General features: G+C 40.5%; 1 protein-coding gene across 5 annotated transcripts in view; it reads left to right on the top strand.

Moving 5' to 3' along the window:
• The window catches only part of BTBD9 (BTB domain containing 9), a 414,008-nt gene that overhangs the window by 301,213 nt on the left and 100,126 nt on the right, over positions 1-12,669 (top strand). For all 5 annotated transcript variants that reach the window (XM_045057479.1, XM_045057480.1, XM_045057482.1 and 2 more), the window contains one exon: positions 2,468-2,657. In XM_045057479.1, coding sequence (XP_044913414.1) covers positions 2,468-2,657 — 190 coding nt within the window. The remainder of the gene's footprint in view (positions 1-2,467; positions 2,658-12,669) is intronic.

Here is a 12,669-nt window from a genome sequence, read left to right as displayed (position 1 = left end):
ACACAGAATCCGAAGCAGGCTCCAGGCTCTGAGCTGTTAGCACAGAGCCTGACATGGGGCTCGAACTCACAAACCGTGAGATCATGACCTGAGCCAAAGTCGGATGCTTAACAGACTGAGCCACCCAGGTGCCTCAGACTACAGTATTATTTTATGTCTCAACTCAATTACTGTGCATCTTCTGCCACTTCCTTAAGTTCTGCCTTCCAAATCACGCAATACTTCCCCTTTTCCATGAGATAGAGATACCATGACTTAGCCTCCAAATACAGTCCTTTCTTGTCTTTCCAAAGTCACAGGGAACTTCTTTCTGAGCCCCCTCCTTCTCTGCCAGGAAACTGTACTCAGAGGTTATTTCTTGTTGCTTAGAGTGTTTTTGCTTGTTGCTTTGGAGTTAAGCTTGATAGTCAAGGGATTTATCACTAAAAATCCATCCTCTCTCCCTTCCTCCTTTCCCTTCTCCCTTTTTTAATCTGTGGATGGCTTCCTCTGCAGAGAACAAAGCAATTAATGAAGCTGTGTAAGATGAGGACTCAAGTCAGGCATGCCCAACTTTGGAAAATAAATGCAATGCATCGTGTAGAATGTATGTTTAAGATTATTTACTCTACATCATTATAAAGGTAGAAAGTTTTGGTATGGTGGTAGTCTACTGCTTACCCTCTCTCTTCAGAGAGTATGTAATGTACTGAAAAGTATAGTATATATCTAATGAAAAATTGTCTTTTTGCTAACCTATTTTTAAATTATGTAAATAAAGTAAGTTACAGACCTTGAATGTAAGTAGCTGGGTTTAATTGTAGATTTGGTTTAAATAATAAATTACATTAAAACCCCAACACTAGTAAATGCACAGAAAATGTCCCAGGGGGACTTAAAAGGCCCTGACCTTTTATCGTACTCGTCTCAGAGAATCTATATCCTTCTTTCTTTCTTTCTTTTCTTTTCTTTCTTTCTTTTCTTTCTTTCTCTTTCTTTCTTTCTTTCTTTCTTTCTTTCTTTCTTTCTTTCTTTCTTTCTTTCTTTCTTTCTTTCTTTCTCTCTCTCTCTCTCTCTCTCTCTCTTTCTTTCTTTCTTTCTTTCTTTCTTTCTTTTTCTTTCTCTTTCTCTTTCTCTCTCTCTTTCTCTTTCTCTTTCTTTCTTTCTTTCTTTCCTTCTTTTCTCCCTTCCTTCCTTCCTTCCTTTCTTATTTTAGATTTTGTGGGTTTTTTAAGTAATCTCTACACCCAACATGGGCCTCTCATAACCCTGAGATCAAGAGTCACATACTCCACCAATTGAGCCAGCCAGGTTCCCCATATTTCATTTTTAGACAGCTGTCATTTTGTGGAAGCCCTTTACTTTTATAAGTGAGCAGATTGGTATGGATTTGAAGTAGAGAGAGACTCAAAATCAAAACAGAGCTGGTTCAAAATATAGCAGTTCATGAACAAAGAGAAGAGCATTATGTGTTGAAATGTTCAGAATAGTAAACAACAAAAAAGGGAAACAAGTCCTGGCTGAGGGCAGCTGTGTATTCTGAAAAGGGATGGGTACCATTTCCTAGATCATCTTCCTGCTCTATGAATTTTAAAACAATCTATTGTATCATGTTTCTCCAAACAAATTTATTATATTTACCAAGTGCAATAAATATATACAGTTTAGAGTATACTAATAAAACAAGTGCCTGTGTATTCACCACCACCTAGCTTAAGAACACAACAAGACCAGTACTTTTGAAGCCCCTCCAAGATTTCATCTTGGAAATGAAATCAATTAATGTTTGGACCCACTGGTAGGACGCCCTGCAAGATTGCATCCCCCGTTCCCAGACACATTATACTGAGTTTGATATAATAATTCCCTGGATTTCCTTTTTAGTTTTATGTATGTGTGTGTGTGTGTGTGTGTGTGTGTGTGTGTGTGTGTGTGTATATATATATATATCCATCCTAAACAAAGTGTATTTCTAGTTTTGCCTTTTTAGAAAACTCTGTATAAATGAACTCATATTCTGTGTTTTTCTTGTGCCTTGCTTTTTTCACTCGACATTATGTGTTTTGTTTTTTGAGTTTTTAGTTTTTTAGAAGTCATGTTTTTTTATGAAGCAACATTATGGTTTTTGATTCATCTATTTGTATATAGCTATAGTTCACTGAGGTCAATTACTGTGTAGTTTCCTATTATAGTAATATTTTCAAATGTATTTATCCATTCTGTGTTTTATGCAGTATCATATTTCTTTATAGTAAAATACTTCAGGGTTAATTATTACATGCTGTTTGGTTTGTTCCAATCTTAGGTTCAACTTTTTGTCTTGGAGCTATTTGGCATGGAAAGTGTGTTCATGTCTTGAGATAATCAAGATGTTCTAATTTCCCTTTTATCATTGATTTGAGATTGTAATTAATTTTGTTCATTGCACACTATCAGGATATATTTGGCTTCTCTTATCTTGATGCTGAATCTTGTGTTGCACTCACAGTTCCCATGGAGAATGTTGCAACAATTGCTGATTGTGCCAGTGTGATTGAAGGAGTCAGCCGGAGCCGAAATGCCTTGCTGAATGGGGACACCAAGAATTATGATTGGGACTCTGGCTATACGTGTCATCAGCTAGGAAGTGGTGCAATTGTGGTTCAGCTGGCACAGCCGTACATGATCGGGTCGATACGGTAAGGAGATTCCTTTTCATTCATTACTTTTAAAATGGAAGACACATGTGCAAATTCTGTTTTAGAACAATGATGATACCATTAACTTCAGTGAAGATACATTTCTGTTCTGTGCTCTAAATATTGAAGGGGGAACAGAGAGAGATACAGGGTGCTTGTTTGGATCTTCTGGTGGGAGGATACACCAAGATTAGACTTGCAGAGAGACTAGATTAGAGGCTCTCTCTGGGTACGGCTCACCTCCTTTTTTAAAAGGAGGTGTTTATTTATTTATTTTGAGAGACAGCATGAGAAGGGGAGGGGCAGAGAGAGAGAGAGAGAGAGAGAGAGAGAGAGAGAGAATCCCAAGCAGGTTCTTCACTGTCAGCTCAGAGCCAGATGCAGGGCCCAATCCTATGAACATTGAGATCATGACCTGAGCCAAAATCAAGAGTCGGAAGCTTAACTGACTGAGCCACCCAGGCCTCTGGCTCACTTCCTTCTTAAGTCTGTTTGAGTTGGTTAGGGGCTTAGAGGATAATTCAAGAGAGGTTATGTAGAATCAAAACTAATCTTCAACTTCAATAAATGGCTTTACATATGAACCAAACAAATGCGAGTATGAGACCTGGTACTAAAAAAAAAAATCTTCTTAATGAAATATCTGGGCTTGGGGTGGTGGTTTTCATTTTGTTTTGTTTTGTTTTGCTTTGTTTTTTAAGAAAGGAACTTTAACCCAACATTGTTTGACATATAGGCTCATATAATTTTAAAACGCGAGACTAATGATATCCCCTAGAGAGTATACTTTAGTTCAAGAGAGCCATCTGGGTGTTGAATAGGCTGCCCTTTTTTGCTTTTTTTATGAAGGTTCAAACAAGGCCTCTGAAAGACTAATATATATATATTTATGTTACATATTTATATTTATGTTTAGCAGTAGTTAAGGTATTTTACATGATAACCCACATGGAGATGTGGGTGGGACAGGACTGCCTCCGCCCCCCCCCCCCCCCCGCCCCATCACTGTCTACCACATTTGCCTTGTTATTTTCTGTTCTCATTTTAAAGTCAGCGTATATAAAGAGAGAAATAGCACCAAAAAAATAAGGTAGTAGGATTCTAACAGGCAAAGGTTTATTGATGTTAAGGCTAATAACCACAGAGGTTACTGCAGCTTGCCAGTCCCCAGGGGCTCCCTGACGAGTGATGCTGGATTTCTGGGAGAATTCTGACTGTGGATTTCTTCATTTAAATTGTTAACCTCTTTTCATAAAGGGCTACATACAGGTTGCGTAACATAGGCAACAAGTCACACAGATAGAGAAGCACTGCAGACCAGACAAAACCCACTTTGTGCTTAGGAAGGGGGAAGAGAAGCCACAGTCAGTCTGGACAAGCTACCAGTGCAAATAAACTTCTGTCAGATAGCAAACAACATCCCTGTCCTTCCTTTTTTCTCAGCTGTGGGTGTGAAGTAAAGCAGTCATAGGCCATCTATTTCATAAGCCATTCTAGAATTTTTGTCATAGATGGTGTGAAACTTACCCAAATGTTTCCCGTTACAATCTATTCCTCTTCGCTTTAAAAATCTGGGCAACAGTTGTCCTTCTCCGGTCACTGGCACTCCTTATAGTCTTCACAGTCTCTTGAAGATTACCAATCGTGGCTCTGAGATTACATCTGCAATTTCTTTCAGCAGGCGTGGGGTGTAACTCACCAGAGCTAGGAGACTTGGAATCATTTAAATTGACTAGATACTCTCTTTCTTTCACTTCACCTATTTGGGGCTTCAATTTTCCCTTTTTTTACGGTTGTTCTGCCATTTCTAATTTGAAGACCAGTCTTCTCGCCAATGAAGATGGAAGCAAACTGGCAGCTTAGTGGCTCTTCCCACTCTCTTGTAATGTTCCCTGTGTTCTACCCGCTTACCTGGTACTCCACCTCCGCCCCCAACAATGTTACACATGCATCTCACACCGACACGCCGGAAATGGAATTCCGTTATCCTCCCTTCCCCTGCTCAAGTCACCTTGAGATTTCCCTCAGCTCATTCAGTGGTACCACCCATCTATCCATAGACTGCGCTAAAAGTACGGCAATCTTCCTGAATTTACTCCTCTCCCTCGCCTCTCCTCTTCAACCAGTTCTGTCAGTACTGGCTCCTACATATCTCACAAAGCCTTCCACCCTTCCCCACGCCCACTGCAGTTGTACCTTTGTAGTTTCTCCTCTCTGCCTGGTCTTCCAGACTTCCATCTGGCCCTTCCTTCCCCACCTGCAGCCAACTCCCCACCCCAGATCTGACACGGTCACGCCCCTTCGGGAGAAAGTTCAGACGAAGGCATTTAAGAACAATCTGACTTGCTTCTGGCTGCACAGCCTTGTCCTGTGCTTCTCCACCCACCTCTACACAAGCCCGTCTTAGCCTGTCCAGCTTCCTGCAGTTTTGCACATGCCACCCCTCTCTCACCTCTATGCCTTCAACTCTTTGAACGTGCTGTTCCATTGCTAGTGTCTCTCACTGCCTTCTCCTCACCCCTTTCTACCCAGCTCTTACTCCCCCTTCAAGACTCTGTTCCTCTGGGAATGCTACCCTAACTGCCCATCATCTCCTGGGCTAATCTAGACCTCCTTCTTCAGTGATCCCATTCATTCTCTATATATTCATTCCAGTAGGAATTATATTTGTATTATAATCATTTACTTGCTGCCTCCTCACAGCCTCACCTGATATATAAAGCCTGTGGCAAGTCACAATAAGCATCCCTGTCAGAGAAAATGTGTAGAAGGGGAAATTATAGCAGGTGCAGTAGGAGATCTAGAATTTTAGATCCAGCAGGAACGCATGAGGTCACTGCCCAAGTGACAACTCAGAGTGAGACAAACAGGCTCTTTGTGTGACAAAGCCTCCTTGACCTCTGGCTCTACCCAGAGAATCAAAGATATTCAATCTGACTCCAGAAAAAGGTGTCACTGGGCTTAAAGCAAGAGAAAACAGTGCCCATTTGGTTTTCTTTAAACATGGAATGAAAATGGTTCCCCTGAACTAATTTTTCTTTCCATGACTCAGAGTGGCGATAATGAGCATGAACACAACCAAAGGTAGAATTGTCTATCTCAGCCTCCAAACTTCCTTAAGCCAGCTATTGTTTTTGCAGTGAGAAAATCCATGCAATTGAAGCCCCATGTAACTGGCTGAGCACTCAAAGAGACACGTTTCTGTGAAACTAACATTATGTTGTCAGGATCTGCATTTGCCTCTTCTGTGACATTATTAAGAAGAAAGGGAGAGGGATTTCTTAACCACCGATGCCTGTGGACGATGCTGGATATCTTGGCGGGCCATGGTTAGCAGCTGCTGATGTGCCCAGACAGACATTTATTGATAGGAAACTAGATCAGTGGCACCTCTTCGTGGGGGTAGGTAATTGACCAATGACAGGATGATTAGTCAGTGACATTTGACCCACAGCTTCTATTGCTTGTGATGACTGACTTGCTTTCCTAGTCACTGTATCTGAAAAAGCTCAATGATTCTGAATCGACACCCAGAGGGAGAGTGTTACAGAACTGAGTAACTAACACTTTCCCCATCTAGGAGATAGGAGATCTGGCAATCCTGGAAACTCTTCCTCTAGGAAAGGAAGCCCAGTCACATGGTACATTGGCTTTAAAAATTCAGGTTTCTTTGTGGACGGTGACTAGGAAGGCAAAGGACTCAAACATGAATTGTCTTAATCACTGTGATCTTTTTTCCTAAGCGAAGATGTAAGTGTTTTATGGATAGAGATGTCTTTTGTTTGTCTGTTTTCATCCTCAGAAATCATTTCTTCCTCTCCTGAGCATTTAGCTGTAGGCAGGTAGGCAGGCAGAGCCGCCTTCTTTGCCTGGTGATGCTTGCTCCTAACCACAGTCCTCGGAAACCTAATTCTGCTAGTGTGTCTGGTACCAGTACCCTGTGGTATCCTGGAGAGGCTGATCGTGAAACATGACCCCTGACCATCCCTCCTCCCCCCCATTTTCTTTCATTCATTTAGCAAACATTTATTGAGCCTTCTACTGTGTTCCAGGCACTGTTCTCAGCCATGGGGATAGAGCATCGAATAAAGAAAACAAACATCGATGCTGTCATAGAACTGACATTCTTGTCAGGGGGAGATAAACAGTAAACAACACTGTAATATGTCAGATTTTTCGAAGTGCCACGGAGCAATCAGGAGGGAGGACTAGCAGGTAGAAACAGTGCAGCGTTAGATGCAGTGGTCAGGGAAGGCCTGTGCAGAGCCCGAAGAAAGGGAAGAGCAAGCCATCTGGGGACCTAGGGGATGAGCATCACAGAGTGCCAAGGCCCCAAGAGGGAGCATGTCTGCCAGGTGGCAGGAGCAGTGGGGAGGCCAGTGTGACTAGAGCAGGGTGAGGGAGGCTGAGAGCAAGAGGCAAGGCGAGGGAGGTGACTTGGAGAGGCGACAGCCCTGAGATTTGTTGCCATTTGGTTTCTGTATTCAGTCACCAACTCCCAAAACCATCCCACCCACCACCCACACAGCCATCCCTGCATTCCTGCTAATGCATCCCTGCATTAGCACCATGAGAGGAGTTTTCTGGGCTGAGGAGAAGAGGGGTCTGGTGGGGAGGCCATCACGCCTTCAGAAGCGCCTTCCTTGCTCCTGACCTGCCTTTATCCAGCCAACTCCTGGAAGAGAAACCACAGAGGCGTCCAGTCCTTACAGCTCAACAGGAAACTTGCTCCCCAGCTCCCTCTTCTTTTTCTCTCTCCTAAGAGCCAGAGCAGGCAGTGTAACTGGGAAATAAAGAAGCTTGGCTTTGTTGTTGCTAGGTGTACAGGCACAGCCAGAGTTATTCATTGTCTGTGAGAGAAAAAGAGAGAAACTGCCTGCAATGTACCTTACGTGTGGGTAACTGGGTAGTAATTATATCATTTTCGTGCCCCTTTTAAACATTAAAATTTAAATAACAGGAAACCTTCAGAGGCCTGATCACATAAAAAGACCAGGGTAAAGTCATAATAACTAACCAAATCTACCTAATGTCTTGGTTTATAGTCCCTCTGTCACCTTAGTTTAAGACTTACTATCTTTCTACTTGCTAATCATGATATCTTTATCATTGTTTTCTGGCTGGTATGAGAATCACATATGCTGTGTATTACGTATGCCTGTCACTCAGTCTTTTTCAGCTAATCAGTGACAGCACTTTGTGGAAACCCTAATTATAAGATAGTCAATTGAATTAACAATTTTTACATTTGCCTGAAAATGATTGTTTTGTAATTGATATGTGCAATGCCGTAAGTAAAACGCCCCGAATGCTTTAACTAACAAACCGCATTGTGGGTAGGCTATCCAGAGATGACGCCGTGCATGTAGATGCCACTGCCCGTAGTCTGTCTGAGTGCTGTGAGGATTAAGGAGTTAATGACACAAAAATAGTTAAGGTTCCTCAGTTGGAAAATGTTGTATGAATATAATGCGTAAGGACAAGATGGGTCCAGCCCAAAGTATGTTCTTGGTGGGTATTCATGATCTCTTCAGTCTGTAGGGATGAGCCTCTTTTTATTTTACAATAGGGAAAAAAGTTCTACCGCTTATAGAAGTTAATGTGGTGCAGAATGTCCAAAGCATGAATCAGTTTCTCTCTTGCAGCTATTAAACATAGAGAAAATGAAGCAATAGCAAGTTGATCTCAAAAAAAAAAAAAAAAAAAAAAAAAAAAAATTAGGTATGCCTCTATGGTCCTTATTCATCCCAGTGTATTTTTCTTTCTCTGGGAGTTGTCAAGCCCAGGCCCAGTTCAGCCGCCCTTTCATTATTGTGCGGCTACAACCAACCGTAGATTATCTCTTCCGTTTGTAAATTATGGAGACTCCTTTTCGACTGCTATTTTCCCTTCTTCCCACTGCTTACCACCCTGCCAAGCTATTGCTCATCCACTTCCCTCCCAAAGGATAGGCACAGAAAAGAAAAAGGAGAGGAATCACAAACCATTCAATTTCCTTTCCTATTTAATAGTTCCAAATGAAGCCTTGTTCGATAGGGTGGGGAGAGGAATTGAAGCTAATGACGCAAAAGATGTTTTGTAATTGTTTGAGTATTTTTGACATCTGTGCTGCCCTCGGTCTCTCATAGGAGCACAGTTAATATCCGGTTGAAGATAGTGATTTTATAGTACTGAGATGTACGTGGGTTCCTGGCGGTGGTTTCCAGGTGCCTAGTACAAGTACTCTGTGCTGTGAGTACTCAATAAACACTCATTGACTGAACTGACAGCATAGTATGTTAGTGCAGCGAAAGGGAGTTCTATCTATCAACTAAATTGGACATCATATTTGCTCAGTGTGTTTGATCTAAGTGTATGTGAGGAAACTGCTAAAGATTTGGCATCTCCAGCAAATGACTGAAATTAAGCTCCGGAGTCAGGTGCTCACATTAGCACAGGTAAGGGCACTCGCCTCACACGTTTCATGCTGCTTCCATTTCATTCTGTCTGAGTGCCGCACAGGCAAGCAGTACATCTATTTACATCAGGAGAGCCTTCTTTGCAACCTAGAGAGCTAGAAATTTCCTTTTTATAGTTTAAGGAATACAACAAACATCTAAATATATGACTCCTCTGGCTTGGATTAAGATTGCCTATAATTCTAGTCAAAATTGGAAAGATATTTTACGAAATTTGCTTCATATCAGTCATGCTGAGCATCTCTGTCACAGCCCTGAACCAAAGAATTCTTCCTTGTCTCACTGATCCATGATTTATTTACCAAGCGTTGTTTCTCTCTCAGCCTATCTGCCTTGCACTAAAGTCTTCTCTTATCACCCTCAGACCTCAGAACACTGGTTCCCAGAAAAACTGTTGAATAAAAAATTGTATGTGTGGTTCCCAGTAGACACTGGAGTCTGAGCTGGGTGAATGCTTAGGGGACTAGAAATCCTCGAGCCTAGAAACAGATAACAGAGTTTGGGGGCAAGGTAAATATGTCTCAGCCAGTTTCATCCTAGAGGTATTTCAAGACCAGAAAGTATTGCTATGGCAACTAAGTTGAATGTTAAAAATACAGGAGGGGCACTAGAATTCGGATGTTCTTCGGAAAAGCAGGCAAGGTTAAATGCCCCCAAAAAAGGAGAGAGAGAGAGAGAGAGAGAGAGAGAGAGAGAGAGAGAGTCTGTGTATGTGTTTGATTTACCTCACATGTCAGCCATTTATTTCTCTTGAGTGATTAGAGAACTTGACAACTAGTCATCATAAAATATAGCTGGATCCATGAAAAGAAAAATTTTTGTACTTTTCAAAGATTAACCCATCAAGAAGACATTTTTATAGGCGATATCAGCCCATTTGACCCAGTATTTCATGTACAAACATGCTTAGTAATTATTCAGAATTTTTATTTAAGACACTTCTAAGGGGCGCCTGGGTGGCTCAGTTGGTTGAGTGTCCGACTTCAGCTCAGGTCATGATCTCGCCGTTTGTGAGTTCGAGCCCCGCATCAGGCATTGTGCTGACAGCTTGGAGCCTGGAGCCTGCTTCAGATTCTGTGTCTCCCACTCTCTCTGTCCCTCCCCCACTCACACTCTGTCTCTCCTTCAAAAATAAATAAACATTAAAAAAAATTTTTTAAGACACTCCTAAGAAAATCTTCAGAAACAACCACAAAACAAGTAATAAAATGGCAATAAATATATATTTGTAATTACTTTGAATGTAAATGGACTAAATGCTCCAATCAAAAGACTTAGGATGACACCTACAGATTAAAAGTAAGGCAATAGAGGGGTGCCTGGGTGGCTCAGTTGGTTAAGCATCTGACTTCGGCTCTGGTCACGAGTTCACAGTTCATGGGTGTGAGCCCCACATCATGTTCTGTGCTGACAGCTCAGAGCCTGGAACCTGCTTCAGATTCTGTGTCTCCCTCTCTCTCTGCCCCTCCCTGGCTCATGCTCTCTCTCTCCCACTCTCAAAAACAATAAACATTTAAAAAAATTTTTTTAATAAATGTAAGGAAATGGAGAAACATCTGTCATGCAAATGGATATCAAAAGAAAGCCAGAGTAGCAATACTTACATTGGACAAAATAGACTTTAAAACAAAGACTCTAATAATAGACAAAAAGGACATTATATAATAATAAAGGGGACAATCCAACAAGATCTAACAATTGTAAATATTTATGCCCCCAACATAGAAGCTCTCAAATACATAAAACAGTTAACAAACATGAAAGAATTAATAATAGTACAATAATAGTAGGGGGCTTTAACACCCCTTTACATCAATGAACAGATCATCTAAACAGAAAATCAACAGAGAAACAATGGCTTTGAATGACACACTGGACCAGATGGACTTAACAGATATATTCAGAACATTTCATCCTAAAGCACCAGAGTACACATTCTTTACAAGTACACATAGAAAATTCTCCAGGAAAGATAATATATTAGGCCATAAAATAAGCCTCAGTAAATTTAAGATCAAAGTCATACCATGCATCTTTGCTGACTACAACGCTATGAAACCAGAACCATAAGAAAAAGTCTGGATAGATCACAAATACATGGAGGTTAAATAACATGCTACTAAACAATGAATGGATCAATCAGGAAATAAAGGGAGAAATTTTAAAAGCATGGAAATAAATGAAAATGAAAACACAACTGTCCAGGGGTGCCTGGCTGACTCAGTCAAGAGAGCATGCAACTCTTAATCTCTGGGTCATGAGTTCAAGCCTGATGTTGGTTGTGGAGCCTACTTAAAAAAAAAAAAAATTAAGTAATTCATTGAGAAGACACAACCATCTAAAGCCTTTGGGATGCAGCAAAAGGGGATCTTAGAGGGAAGCTTATAGCAATACAGGCCTACCCTCAAGGAGCAAGAAAAATCTCAAACAGCCTAACTTTACACCTCAAAGGGCTAGAAAAAGAACAACAAACAAAACCTAACACCAGCAGAAGGAAGGAAATAATAAAGACTGGAAAAGAAATAAATGATATACAAACTTAAAAAAAAAAAGGGACACCTAAGTGGCTTAGTCAGTTGAGTGTCTAACTCTTGATTTTAGCTCAGGTCATGACCTCAGGGTTGTGGGATTGAGCCCTACATCAGGCTGTGTGCTGAGCATGGAGCCTGCTTGAGATTCTCTCTACCCCTCTCCCATTCATGCTCTCTCTAAAAATTAAAAAAAAGAAAAAGAAAAAGAAAGAAAGAAACTAAAAAAAAAAAAAAAAAAAAGAACAATAGAACAAATCAATGAAACCAGGAGCTGGTTCTTTGAAAATATCAATAAAATTGATAAATTTCTAGCCAGATTTATCAAGAAAAAAGAGAAAGGACTCAAATAAAATCATAAATGAGAGAGGAGAAATAACCAATACCACAAAAATACAAATAATTAGAAGATAATGTTATGAAAAATTATATGCCAACAAATTGGACAACCTAGAAGAAATAGATAAATTCCTAGAAACATAAACTGGCAAAACTGAAACAGGAAGAAATAGGAAATAACCAGCAAAGAAGCTAAATCAGTAATTGAGAAAGTCCCAACAAACAAAAGTTCAGGACCAGATGACTTGACAGGCAAATTCTGCCAAACATTTGAGAAGAGTTAATACCTATTCTTCTCAAACTATTCCAAAAAAAAAAAAAAAAAAAGAAAAAGAAGGAAAACTTCCAAATTAAATCCATGAGGCCAGCATTATCTTGATACCAAACTGGATAAGGACACCACAAAAAAAAAGAGAACTACAGGCCAGTATCTCTGATAAACATAGATGCAAAAATCCTCAATAAAATACTAGCAAACTGAACCCAACAATACATTAAAAGAAATCATCCCAATAAGTGGGATTTATTCCTGGGTTGCAAGGGTGGTTCAGTATTCACAGATCAATCAATGTGATACATCACAACCATAAGAGAAAAGATATGAACCATATGATCGTTTTAATAGATGCAGAAAAAACATTTGACAATGTACGACATCCATTCATGATAAAATCCTTCAACAAAGTA

This window comes from Felis catus, chromosome B2 (genome assembly GCF_018350175.1).
Source record: "Felis catus isolate Fca126 chromosome B2, F.catus_Fca126_mat1.0, whole genome shotgun sequence".
Taxonomy (NCBI): domain Eukaryota; kingdom Metazoa; phylum Chordata; class Mammalia; order Carnivora; family Felidae; genus Felis; species Felis catus.
The sequence above is the reverse complement of the archived record's forward strand: the minus strand, read 5'-3'. Positions and strand labels throughout refer to the sequence as shown.